At 36.1% G+C, this 13,180-nt stretch overlaps 3 protein-coding genes across 4 annotated transcripts; 1 reads left to right on the forward strand and 2 right to left on the reverse strand.

Moving 5' to 3' along the window:
- Nucleotides 1-266: 266 nt before the first annotated feature.
- On the reverse strand, nt 267-4,373 carry LOC127255541 (ABC transporter E family member 2). Of its 2 annotated transcripts, XR_007839663.1 has the most exons (12): nt 4,043-4,373; nt 3,603-3,688; nt 3,407-3,504; nt 3,209-3,326; nt 3,026-3,115; nt 2,333-2,637; nt 2,046-2,241; nt 1,775-1,960; nt 1,420-1,689; nt 973-1,218; nt 598-891; nt 267-513 (listed from the first exon to the last, which is right to left on the reverse strand). XR_007839663.1 is itself a non-coding variant. In XM_051281113.1 (11 exons), the coding sequence occupies exons 1-11, from the start codon at nt 4,146-4,148 to the stop codon at nt 772-774; spliced, it is 1,821 nt and encodes a 606-aa protein (XP_051137070.1). In that variant the 5' UTR covers nt 4,149-4,373; the 3' UTR covers nt 267-771. The 2 variants fall into 2 exon arrangements, 1 of the variants encoding a protein (XP_051137070.1); XM_051281113.1 differs by having other exon boundaries at nt 267-891.
- Nucleotides 4,374-4,906: 533 nt separating this feature from the next.
- Nucleotides 4,907-10,720, reverse strand: LOC127255674 (conserved oligomeric Golgi complex subunit 6). The gene is made up of 10 exons (XM_051281339.1): nt 10,322-10,720; nt 9,522-9,574; nt 8,887-9,034; nt 8,686-8,793; nt 7,876-7,943; nt 6,770-7,040; nt 6,405-6,668; nt 6,033-6,317; nt 5,700-5,846; nt 4,907-5,611 (listed from the first exon to the last, which is right to left on the reverse strand). The coding sequence occupies exons 1-10, from the start codon at nt 10,541-10,543 to the stop codon at nt 5,105-5,107; spliced, it is 2,073 nt and encodes a 690-aa protein (XP_051137296.1). The 5' UTR covers nt 10,544-10,720; the 3' UTR covers nt 4,907-5,104.
- Nucleotides 10,721-11,565: 845 nt separating this feature from the next.
- Nucleotides 11,566-13,017, forward strand: LOC127255677 (uncharacterized). Its single transcript, XM_051281341.1, has 2 exons — nt 11,566-11,897; nt 12,794-13,017. The coding sequence occupies exons 1-2, from the start codon at nt 11,594-11,596 to the stop codon at nt 12,997-12,999; spliced, it is 510 nt and encodes a 169-aa protein (XP_051137298.1). The 5' UTR covers nt 11,566-11,593; the 3' UTR covers nt 13,000-13,017.
- Nucleotides 13,018-13,180: the final 163 nt, after the last annotated feature.

The following is a 13,180-nucleotide window of genomic DNA, read 5'->3' on the forward strand; positions in this document are numbered from 1 at the left end:
AAAAAAATAAATCAACAGTTTTAAATTTAATAAACACACATATATATATATATTATATTTTTATATTTAATTCCAATTTTTAGACAAATTAATTAAATACATAATGATGAGCTCAAACCAAACTTTCCGCTAGTATATTCTAGCAAACAAAGATGAGTAGAGAGATCAAACATAAAAATTTCAATTCGCTCAGTTCATTAGCAGTTCTAAACCATAAATAGAATTTTTTTAAAAAAAATTACTAAAATGAAAATTTATACGTAAACTAAAATAAAAACTAAGGGAATATTATTCGAGAAAAAAATTCAACACATTATCCACCCAAGTTTAATGTTCATAGGACGAAAAATATAGTGTGTCTCAAAACATCTTAAACATATCCATCCGGGTTGGCATTTTACACGAGCTGTAGTCCTCAATTCACAAAATCAAATCAAAACAAAACCAATACTTCAGTCGGAAAAGTTAACAAAACTTTAAACCGGGGACAACTATATCCCGAGAAGCCAAATCCTGTGTGTAATAAATTACTCATCATATAAAAACAGCCAAAACAGGCCGAGAAAAGAACACGAAAGAACTCACCGGAAAGCTTACCAATAATAGGCGACAAATGTCCACACGCCGTCCCGTAAAAAACCCACCTCCGGTGCATGACTTAACCCTCGACTTCCACGTCAACTACGACAAACATTTTCGCTATCCATCAACATCCACGAGCTGATATGAAGAAGAGAGGGTCGAACAGTTTTCCGACATTTTTAACACTCGTTAGTCGTCCAAATAATAATACGATCCCGCGGTCTTCTGCTCGCGATCCTTGGTCGAATCCAGTTTGTTGATTCGGGGGCGGTAATTAGTTGGGTCCCGTCTGAATGTTATATCGAGGTGCTGCGTCGACATCAAAGGACTGCATTAGTAACACGGGCAAAATACAAACATTGTGTAAGAACTAAGGGATTGGAAGCTTACGGATAAGAAAAGGTTCATTCCGGTTAGTAACGATTGAGGTGAATTGGCAATGCAATCTATGGACGGCTGCCCTTCGTACACAATCACTCTGTCAGCGAGATATGTTGCCATGATGAAATCGTGCTCGACAACAAATGCCGTCTTCTTTGCGTGGAGGATAAATCTCTTTATAACCTTTGAAGCGACGATACGTTGCTCGGAGTCGAGGTATGCACTTGGTTCGTCTATTAAATATATGTCGGCCGGCTGCAAGACACCAATACAGTGAAAATCGATATTAGTAGATAATAAATATACTATTAGCGCATCCATACATATATCAATCGTTTATCATTCATTTTCTTTAGAATATTCTAATGATCGGACAAGATCATGTTATTACTCAGCAACACCGATTTGTAAAAGGGAGGAATTGACAAGAATATTTATACGAAGATAAAAGTTAACCTTTCCAAGACAGAGAGTCAGGGCGACCCTTTGCAATTCTCCACCAGAAAGATTCACAACCTCTTGATCCATCAGTTGTTCGATTAAGAGAGGTTTCATGACATCTGAGACAAACTGAGGATGCATGTAGGAATCGCGGATTTTTTGATGTAACAGCATTCTAACAGTAGACTGAAATTTCGGGCTGATCTTCTGCGGCTTGTAAGAGACATTGAACTCAGGGACTTCGACATCAGATCCTTCGACTGAATCAGGTTTCAAAAGGCCAGCCTACCATTAAGACGGGTATTAGCAATTTTAAAACAAACTGATTATCAAGCATATATATATATAGAGAGAGATATAAAACATATACCAGCATTCTGATAAACGTAGTCTTCCCCGTCCCATTTTCACCAAGCATCACAATTATTTGAGAGTCGGTGAATTCACCCTCCATGACCTTAAGCTTGAAGTTTCCCTGGGTTTTCGTCATGGTCGGATACTTATACCTTGCATATGTCTCGATTTCTTCAGCACTTTCTTGGGGAGTCTCAGCAACCTGGAAAAGGAAGCTAGTTATTCTCAAAATCTCAATCAGCTGGTTCTTTCCACCGAATGCAATAAATAATAGAATTTGGGTTTACCTTAAATGTAAGTGATTCATCCCGAAATCTTAGATTCTCAGTCGGGACAAATCCAGCAAGAAATATATTAATTCCTTCTCTAACAGAGAAAGGAAGGGTTACCACCCCATACACACCAGGTTTCCCATAAAGGCAGCAGATGAAGTCAGACAAATAATCGAGCACACTAAGGTCATGCTCCACGACTATCACATAGCTGAAAATGCCAACAAAGAACATGTAAGACCAGATTCAGATGGTGCTGAAGCTTCAAAAGTTATAATCAGGAACTTAGGGATGTCACAAACCTATTAGGCCGGAGCAATGATCTTACAACTTGGGCAGCTTTAAGCCTCTGCTTCACATCGAGATAACTGGATGGCTCATCAAACATATATATCTCTGCATTCTGGATAGCGACAACAGCTATTGCAAATCTCTGAAGCTCTCCACCAGATAAATCTCCCACATTCCGGTCCATAACTTGATTCAGCTCAAGATCAACAGCAAGTTCTTCTTTTACCTCTCTCTCATCTTTCTGTGAAAGGACTTGACCAACATTGCCTTGAACAGCTTTCGGGATATGGTCAACATACTGTGGCTTGATGATTGCCTATGTGATATAACAGAATAGGTAACAAAGAAACTACAATAAGCAGTAGTCTATGCAAAGTATAAATTTTATGTTAGAAGGCAGAGGGAGATTATAAAAGATTAATTTGAACTTGAATATAAGCTAAAAGAACAAATTTTATTTTTTTTCAGCTCACATTGTTCTACTCCGTTTCACTTTAACATATTACAGACAACGATGGTTGCAATATACAAGAGGAACCACCAAGCTAATCTCAGTTTTATTAGCTAAACAACCAAACTAAACATATCGAAAAAAATTTTCTAGATAGCGACTGTCTTTATCAAATAAAGCACCAAATGCTTGAATGAAACAAAATATAAATATGATCGAGGGATTCTGACTCAACATTTTTATCGAAAATTACCTTCAAATTATCTTCAAGGATACGAGTGAAGTAGTTTTGCAGCTCAGATCCTCGAAAGTATGTCAAAATCTCTTGCCAATCAGGAGGATTCTGGAGAAGATGAATATTCAGAATAAGTTCAGGATTCAGCAATAGGTTCCATCTAAAAATATTGTATGGACTTTACTAGGTCAAGGAAATTACATTGAAGCGTCCCAAGTTCGGTTTCAACTTTCCAGCCAACACTTTGAGTGCAGTTGATTTTCCAATGCCATTTGTTCCAACCAAGCCAAGAACTTGCCCAGGTCTCGGAACAGGTAACCTGATAAGAAATACGTATGGCAATCCAATAACTAAGCAGCCAAACAACAATCAATAAGGAAAACTGCAGTTTGATCCAACCTGTGCAATTTAAAGGTGTTTGGACCATATCGATGGGTAGTGTCCTTATCCAAGTCTTTGGGTAGATTGATAATCTGAATTGCTTCAAATGGGCATTTCTGGAAAACCAAAGATCCATCTCGAAAATGTCAGTTAACATCATATCTAGATGAGTTCGAATAATATGTTCTTAATGAATGTTTGGATTCAATCGTACCTTGACACAGATACCACATCCAATGCACAATTCCTCTGAGATGAAAGCAATCTTCGCTGCAGGAGTCACCTCAATGCAAAGTTTACCTGGAAACATACAGCAGTACAGCTAAAAAGAATAGGAAAGGAATTGATTAACTTCATAGCACTAAGTAACAGATATTTTCATCTGCAGCAATCCATAAGGTCAATACAAACTAGTTTCTAACTTGAATCATCAATTCAACCAAAAATATCCTTTCTACACCTTCCTCAATTGGAAGGTGCAACCGAAGACAGTGTGCAATCACATCATGAAGGCAGTGCAATAATTTATTCGACCAATAAGAATTAACATAGACTTTACTCCACAAAATCAATCGATTACGCGACAACAAAGAGACAGGAAACAAAATCGCGCAGCGAAACCGCCGACAAAGATTCGCAGATTGGGAAGTTTACCTGTTTTGACGACAGGGCAGCTCTTTTTGCACTCCTGACGACATTTTTTGGGCTTGCACTTGTCGGAGCTCACAATTGCAATACGAGTCAACTTCTGATCCGACATCGCTCCCAATTCAAGTGATATCGATGAAAATCAAAGCCCTAACCCTAAGATTTGATATCAGGAAGAGGCGTGCAGAAGAGGGAAAGGAGATGTGATGCGAGTAATCCAGAGAGAGAGAAAGAGAATGGGCGTGAAGACGGCAACGGTGGTGGCCACACGCCCAACTGGGTCTTGATTCTTGCCTAGGGTTACAACTTACAAATTCCAACTCTCTCTCCTTGCAAATTCCTGCTATTTCTCTCTTTGTATATATATATATTTAAATATAATTTTTTTATAAATAATATTATTCAAAAAATTCATCATAATATTAATAAAAAAATATTGGGCACGAAAGGTGGGTGTAAAAGTGTCTAAAAATCAAATTACTCTATTTTATATAATTATTGCAAAAAGCAAAGGATAATTTAATAAAAAAATAAAAAATTAATTAAAAAAAATAAAAATAAAATTATTATTTTGAGATAGACGAAATAATATTTTTTGGAAGAGAGTATAAACTTATACATATTTTAGATAATAAAATATTTTATTTCGATTAATCTTAAATAAATTATTTTTATAAAAAATAATTATATATTATAATTATATTTTAAATGTTTTATTTTATTTTATTTTAAGTAATTATTTACTTTCAAATAGTAGTAATAATAATGGTAAGAAAATTCAGTAAAGCTGCCACCAGCCAAGCCCAACATCATACAAATTTCCGTAATTCAATTCATTTCCAAACTTATTAGCCTAATAATATTCTCAAATGTAAAAAGTTTTGTAATATTTTAACAATATTATTTATAATAAAAAAAAATATTTATTATAAATTGTCTAATAGCATAGAAGCAAGATCGATATCACAAACAAGCACAACATGATGGAAGTCCTAAATACACCGAATAATGCTATAAAACTTATAACGGCGAATGACTTACATGTATGCATATATTCTACCTTCGTATTCATATTCCCAGAATGGTCCGGATCTGATCGGGAGGATGCCGGGCCAGGGTCCGGGGATCTGGGTACCCGTTTTCCGGATCCATGATCGCCTTGTGAATGACTTCATAAGCTTCGGCCAGAGACTTAGCCAGCTGAAGGCACGCTTCCGATCGCAGGCTCGGCACCTGCATCTGTTCAAACTCCGGCAGGGAACTTTCACTCCCCAAAACGAGGCCAAAGAAAGCCTTGAGACACTCCGAGAGAGCTGCCGGGGACATGCCCTCCGTCTCAGCCAGTGGTTTCCGGTCGCCATCCTTGAATGAGCCATAGAAGTGAGGCATCTTGGTTGATAGCCCGCATTTTCGTAGGATTGCGTCGACTTCCTTCTCGACAAGACCGCGGATGTGGGTTTCGATCATGGACCCGAGTTTCTTCACGTAGTCGGAGGCAACCTCGTGGCCTAGCAATGGTTGTCGGATGGCGCAGAGGCAGTTGATCAGAAAGATTCTCGAAGGTGTTTCCCGGATCTGTGGGGAAAGAAGCAAATGCATGGTTGAATAGCTTGAGAGTGTAGGAAAATCGAACATGGATATATACATATACATATATATATACCTGAGTCGAAAGGGCAGACGAGCCATTATCTAAGATGGCGTCTATAGACGATCTGCGTAGTTGAGATGCGTCGGGGCTTGGTTTAATTCTTCTCGGCGATGGAGTTATGCCTTTGGATTTGTGTGCTTCTGCTGCTTGTTCACACATCTGAACACAAGGAACAGTAAATCAATCGATGAGTGCCGAACAAAGTTAGATATCGATGTTAATTACGCAGATTCTTCACTATCGAATCAATCAGACAACAGATAGGCAATCTTCAAAGATCGGAAGATAATCTATCGGAGCTCAGCAGCTGGGAAAGCCATTCAAAAAGCGATACTTAAAACACACCTGAATAATAGGATCCAGCAAAGCAGATATAACGGGTTCAAAGGCAGGCTTCTTCCCGGACACAGGAACCATCATACTGTCGTAATTTTCGATTATTTCAAGGAGCACTGAAACACCTTCCCTTAGTGCTGGAGGTGGAGAAAGATCGACAGCAACTAGTGGTGGATATCGAAGAAGCTTCTCTCCACGGGCTTTTAGTATGTCGAAAAATGTTTTTTGAGCAGCATCCTTGAGAGCCCAGAGTGTATCGCTGAGAGCAGTTTCCCTTCCTAGCAAGTCTGATATCTGCAGGCAACGGGTTAAGGTCGGAGAATAAGAAAAACAACAGTTACAATAGCATGAACTGTTTAGGCATGAATCGAGTAAACTCACTGTGTGGCTGTAAAATTCCAGAGTGCTGCTAAGCTTGTACGAAATTATAAGGTTTGGTTGTGATTGCAAAACTTGTTCAACTCTCACTTTAAATGGCCGACAAACTCCTTCAAAGATACGGTCTAGAACAAACGTCAAGTCTGGTTCTGTCTTTCCCAAATCATTCTCTGAGATTTTCAAGAACCTTTGAGCAATTGGTCCGGTATCTGCCACTGAATCAGGATCGAGCAGAGCTAAGACAAGTTCTCTTTCAGATGCCAAGGCCTGTGTAAGCCAAAGAAATGGGAAAAAATAACCAAGCGTAAAATACCAAATTTGGAAAATGAATACAGCTACTAAATGGCTAATAAATTACATAAACCTACCTGATGCAGCCATCCTAGCATGTCGCCGACATATCTTAAAGGGTCATGAGCATGAACTTCAATTGGCCTAGGTAATCCACCAGGTCCTCCACGAGTAAGGGCACTGATGAATCTTCTGAAGAGTGCATTGTGTCTCATATTTGCGACCTCTTCTGCGCAGTATTTGAAAAGTACTGGTCTTGCTTTGAGGCATCGCACAGCAGTTCTTAGGAGTTCACTAACTTCAGGATTATCAATATCCCCAAGTCTCCTACATTCAGCTTGGACCCACCTAGATACGAGGAAAAGAAGAATCGAAAGGTATTAACACAAGTATAAATGAAGCAATGCTTATTATAGTCAAAGATTATATCACATGGTTATGCTTGGGCAATTTTTAACACATTAGTTTATTTGCTCAAAGTCTAGAAAGATGTTCTAGAAACAATTCCAATTATTATCTAACAATGCCTTTTCAATATCATGTTTGCTAATGCTAATTCTCATGCATGCTTACAGACTAAACTATACATATAGTGACACCATACTGGTCATCCATTACTATTGGAGAAAAGGTTGATGCTTAATTTTTTGCCATGAAAAGGGGATATATGTCGTGAAATCAGAAGAAAGAAGAAAATTAGCAGAAGCTAAATCAGGGGCAAGGGTAGGGCACTTCCAAGGCCAAAAGGATTCCAAGTGGATAGATGGAGAAGTTTAATGTAAAAGGTGGGATAGAGTCACAGATTCATAAACTTCAATAAATAAATAAATCTTTTAAATTTCATTTGTTTACTTGATTTATCGTGTTATTACTAAATACTACTATGAATTCAATTGCCTTCTGAGTGCAAAAATGATGGACAATTATCATAGTATTAGAAGACAAAATTATGAAAGCAATAGCATTAAAACAGGCAAGTAATAAAATGCAGCATTTAGTTTATTGCCAATTTTATACTTTTTTAAAAGAAGGAAAAACAGGGCATATGATGTTCATGCATGCACCCAGAACCACATAAGCAGAATATAATGTTATTGTAAGGATATAGTAATAAATATAAACACACTTATTATTACAAGAAGTGTCTGTGTGTTTCAAGCCACCCAGCAACTGCAAGGTTTACCTGCATAGTCGTTCATAAGCGCCTTCTTGGTAGACAGCCATCATATCCATAAGCTCCAAACCTGCTCGCTGTAAAGAGTCTTAAAATGAATTTCATTTTATGCTGAAATTATTATTTAGAAAGCAACACATCAAAGAATACATCAAATTTTGGGGACCTCATAAGTATAAGGCAAGAAAGCCATTAAAAACAAATTACTCCCATTTGTAGACTTCCATCTCTGCAATGGCCCATAATATTCATAATTTAAAATCTTACAATTACTTCCATCTTACTTTAAGTACACTGGTAGTGGACATCAACAACTTTAACCTCATGCTATCAAAACTTCCAACATTTCAATTGCCATATAAAATCAGCACGATATTTAATGGACCCACAATAATGTGATTGTGATGATATATGTCACAATGAAAATTCAGGTCTGCAATGACTTATGAGCGCTAATGACTCGAATTGTTTTTATTTTATTTTGTTTTGTTTTATTTTTTGGTGGTAATGAATGGAGTGTGGACCCAATATACATCCATATGGTCTTCATTCTCATAGGCATTAAGTCCTCTGCAGGATGTTATTGCAAAATTAATGTCCAAAAATTTTATATTTAAAGATTCATATAATAAGAGAATATATGCATGTGTTCGTGTGTACTTAATTAGGAGTCATCATATCGACATCATTGAAAACAAATTGGCAACTAATAGAAGTATCTTCTTTTCGGAAAGTCAAGGAATAGAATTCTCTGTGAGTATATATGCGTGAGTATGTGCAAGAATATAAATCAAAGAAAGAGGGGTAATGATGACAAACCTGGTGGTGTGTCCTAAGCAATACTTTGCAATTTGCGTGTATTTCATGAACATGAGCCAGTGCCTTGAAAAAGTCTTCGCTCAATTCTTCCTCTCGCAATGCATTTATCTAACAAGAATAGTTACAAGAAAGAATATTTGAATATAATCAATTTAATTGAACTCAAATTTTGGATTTAGGTCAAAGAGCATTGGCCAATACTTCATCATTAGAAAGCTGATAGTCACGAAGAAAGCATGATGCTATCTCTTGCCTCTGCATAGTAGTTTCAAGTTCCTGTTTAAGCCTCTCAGTGGTACTGATAATATCACCAGTAGTAGCATTACAATTGCTTAAAGCTTTTGCAATCCTAGAATAGAAAGTAAAAAGTCAGGCGACGAACTGATGAACCTGTTATCTGTTCTTAGTATATAAACTTTTTTCTTCATGTGCAATGCATGTGAAATGCTCAAGGGCAATAATACTTATTAGAATAAGTGGCTAGAATTAAAGAACATTTTGCGGAATGTAGATGAAGCCAAAGGATAAAATAAACCCACTTCAAGGAGAAACAACACAAGGCTCAAAGGCTTAAAGCTTTCAAAATAATTGACATATTTATAACCTAGACTGTTTACTTAATAATTATGTACCTCTGCCAAACCTAACTTCATTATCTACACATCAGCAATCTTCTAGCACAGATATTTCAATTACTAGTTCTCACCATTCAAGAACATGAGCAAAATTATGGACCTGGACCTGGACCTGGTTAGCTCACCTCAGAGAACACTATAGATGGCAAAAATAAGATAAAAATATGCATTTCAGAAAAATTACGAGAATGAAATCCATACTTATCACAACATTCAGCCAGGGAGTTGACCTCTTCCTCAACACAGTCCAAAGCCTAAAAAGAACAAGCAAAATGCAATAAGATTGCTTTCCAACCAAAATAAACAAATAAATAACAGGAGAAAAAGATAACTAGCCACTGCCTACAGTGACCAATAAAATTATATCATCTGATGAATGATCAAACTACAGAAGTAGATGGCACCTACTCACTAGGAGTATTGATATACAAGTTCTCTTCATATACATAATTTTCGGGGAAGAAAAACAATAAAAAAATGATACTGACGGGCAACCATGTAATTGATGCAACTGTGACGAATGTAAAACATAAGTTCCATTCATAATACTCTAATCCAAGGATCACTTAATCTAATTAACAATAAGGAGCAAAAAATTTCAGGGATTTACTTCAATTAGTAGGTGGTTGTGGCTTGAAGTGGTGACACGCTTGACTGTTGTACAGAGGCAAATTTGGATCAAGAAAATCTTTGTTTATTTTACTTAGTGACATTTTGTGTATATAAATAAAGGAAGAACTATACACTAGGCTCCTAATACTTAGTTCAATTATCTCCCAGATGCTCTGAAATCACTAACAAACCAAATATAACCAGCTCTAAATAAACATTTTGATACATCAGCTTACCTACTACAACAAGGTACCAGCAGCAGTGCAATTACTATTGTAGCAGATCATACAAGTCCTCGTTTGATAATGCAGTTACAATAAAAACTTACACTAGATCAACAGACGCTTCAAAGAAGCATAAAGGCAGCTGTAAACTGTTTCAGCACGCACCTGTTGTGCGGAGGCAGAGGCGGCAAGGAACTCCTCATTGATGGAGAGACCACGCTTCTCGATTGTGGATCGGAGATTCCTGCGGCCATGAGCAGTGTTCTCGGAATAAAATTCGGAGAGAGTGTTGAGCGACGTGAGCAGATCGGGGGCGTCCGTGCGAGTCTCCAACACCTTCTTCAGCTTCCGCGACAGCCCCGGCGCTAATGCGGTTGCCGTCCCCATTTCCTCCCCTCCTCTCCAAATTCCGGCAACCTACAGACGCACACCTACACGTATATCGTCCGCCGATTCCCAAAACCTTCCCTGGATTCGGTTCCCAGCTAAGATCTGCGGATCAGTTTGGCATTCAACGGCGACGGAAAACGGTAATTCAGCGGTCAGTCCGAATAGAAGTACAACCTTCAGAAGCTAACCCAAATTTTTCTATAGGCCCACATTACATAACCCGACCCGGAAAATGCTTTTGGGTCTCGCTTCCGTACACATGCTTGGGTAAATATTTCAGATATCCAATGGGCTAGTTGATCCGGTCCATTTAAATCCAGCCCAGAATTAGACCGTTTAAAATAAGCGTATGCCTGGGCTCTTCCGGCTTTGTTTATTAATTTTGATAAAAAAAAAATTATACTATTTAATTATTATTCTTTATTCAATATTTATTTAATACAATTATTTATATTATTTATTTTTATTATTTTTAATTACTCATTAAATTTTCAAAAATTCTTTCAATTATCTTTTTGTTTTTTTATTTTACTTTTCCAATACATATTATTTTTTTAATCCACATTACACCGAACATTAACAACACATAAAGTATTCAATAAAATTATATAATTTATTATATGAATATATTACATTTGCTCAAATTAATTATAGATTATACTGTTTTTTACTATGAACTTGAGTAAAAATTTGTGATCAACCTCGTTTAATAATGTAATCCGACTATTATTTTTACACGGAATTCATGCTGATTACATGAATTTGTTTTTAATATTATGAATTACTATAATTGAATTATATCTTTAAATTTTTCTAAAATTATTTCTAGTTATATATTGTTTTATAATATTTCTAGTGATGTTCAGAAATTTGTGCATGTCCTCACATTGCATGCACATTTTCAGGTCACCAAATTTATTATCACTCATATACATACACATACACATACATATATATATATATATTCTTGGTTCAAAGTCAAAATCGAGATATACTACGCACTTATACAAAATGGGAGGTGGAGAGGATGGAAAATCCGACAAAAACATGATCCCTTATTCCGGCGGCCACCAAGGCCCTCCGCCACCGTACGGCGGCGGCGGTGGCTACCCGCCGCCTGGTGGCTATCCTCCGGAAGGGTACCCACCACCAGGCTATCCAGGCTATCCTCATCAGGGTGGGTATCCTCATCAGTATCCACAACCCGGGGGTTACCCACCTCATGGTTATCCACCCAACCATGGTTACCCACCTCATGGGTACCCTCCCACAGGGTACCCACAGGGATACCCTCCAAATGCAGGCTACCCAGCCCCAGGCTACCATGCTGGCTCCTCTAATCCACATAAAGGTATTTATTTTACTTTAATTAGAAATAAATAAAATATTTTGTACACCCCGTCCGCTGCAATTATACCGTATTTTTTTTTAATTGTTTATTGTTTGTTAATTTTATATAATTTATTTATAATAAATAATTCTATCACTCGTAATTTTATTATTTTTATTTTAACAAATAATAATAAATTATCACTATTTTTTCTACTAATCACATTATCTTTTATTAATATTTTAATAAATTTCTTATACTCTCTTCTTTCCACTTAATTTCACTATTTCTATTTTATTTGTCTCATTTAATTTGTCTTTTTTTAAAAAAAAAAAATTCCACTTTAATCATATTTTAAAATTCATAATTTATAATTTATTTATTTTAATTAAACTATTTAGTCATTTTAATCTTAATTAAATATTATTTTTATTAAATTATAATTATTTTTATTAATACACTTCTTAATTACTCACTAATTACATAATATTCAAAACTCCGTTTCTAATATAAATGGAACAAATTAGCTGGGACGGAGGAAGTAATATTTTATACTCCTTTCGTTCGCCTCTAGGAGTCACATTTACCTTTTGCGTCAACGTGATTACTATTAAAAATATTTTTATATTTATATTATATTTTTTAGAAATCTCATTCTATTAGTATTATAATACATTAATTGAAGTATTTTTACAATTTTTTTTTAATTTATTACGTTTTGATATAATAATTAATATTCAAATATCAACACGTACAAAGTAAATGAGACTTTAAAGCCAAACGGAGGTAGCAGTCTACTTTTTACCAAACTTATTTTATATCAAAATATCATTATTTTTATTTTGACATTTGAGAATATAAATTTACTTTTAATTCAGTTTTTTGAGTTTTCTACATAAATTGGGCATTGGTAGCAGGGTTTGGAGGAATACTTGCCGGCGGTGCGGCGGCAGCGGCGGCGGCGGCGCTGGCCCACGGCGGTCACCATGGACATCATGGGCCCTATGGACACTATGGGCATATGGGAATGGGAGGGCATTTTGGAGGGAAATTCAAGAAGCATGGTAAGTTCAAGCACGGTAAATTTGGGAAACATATGGGAAAATTCAGAAAATGGAAATGATATATATAATATATAATATGTATATATATGCACACTGTGAGTGTATTTATTGTCCAATTTTAGTTAAGATACATTATTTTTTCATTTTTATATTGTACAGAAGTAGTAATTACTTTGAAAGTAATTTGTTTTTACTTAATTTAGATTTTTTGTCGGATTGAATTTTGATTTTAATTAAATA

Source organism: Andrographis paniculata, unplaced genomic scaffold (genome assembly GCF_009805555.1).
Source record: "Andrographis paniculata isolate CXL003 unplaced genomic scaffold, ASM980555v1 Contig54END, whole genome shotgun sequence".
Taxonomy (NCBI): Eukaryota; Viridiplantae; Streptophyta; class Magnoliopsida; order Lamiales; family Acanthaceae; genus Andrographis; species Andrographis paniculata.

Excerpts from the sequence above, each read along its gene's own strand:
- LOC127255541 (XM_051281113.1), bottom strand. The coding sequence starts at position 4,148 with ATGTCGGATCAGAAGTTGACTCGTATTGCAATTGTGAGCTCCGACAAG. Across the intron at positions 3,116-3,208 it reads CGAACTTGGGACGCTTCAAT|AATCCTCCTGATTGGCAAGA; the intron begins GTAATTTCCTTG and ends CATCTTCTCCAG. Across the intron at positions 892-972 it reads GAATGAACCTTTTCTTATCC|CACCTCGATATAACATTCAG; the intron begins GTAAGCTTCCAA and ends ATGTCGACGCAG.
- LOC127255674 (XM_051281339.1), bottom strand. The coding sequence starts at position 10,543 with ATGGGGACGGCAACCGCATTAGCGCCGGGGCTGTCGCGGAAGCTGAAG. Across the intron at positions 9,035-9,521 it reads CTGGCTGAATGTTGTGATAA|GATTGCAAAAGCTTTAAGCA; the intron begins GTATGGATTTCA and ends TTTCTATTCTAG. Across the intron at positions 7,041-7,875 it reads GCTTATGAACGACTATGCAG|GTGGGTCCAAGCTGAATGTA; the intron begins GTAAACCTTGCA and ends CCTCGTATCTAG.
- LOC127255677 (XM_051281341.1), top strand. The coding sequence starts at position 11,594 with ATGATCCCTTATTCCGGCGGCCACCAAGGCCCTCCGCCACCGTACGGC. Across the intron at positions 11,898-12,793 it reads CTCCTCTAATCCACATAAAG|GGTTTGGAGGAATACTTGCC; the intron begins GTATTTATTTTA and ends CATTGGTAGCAG.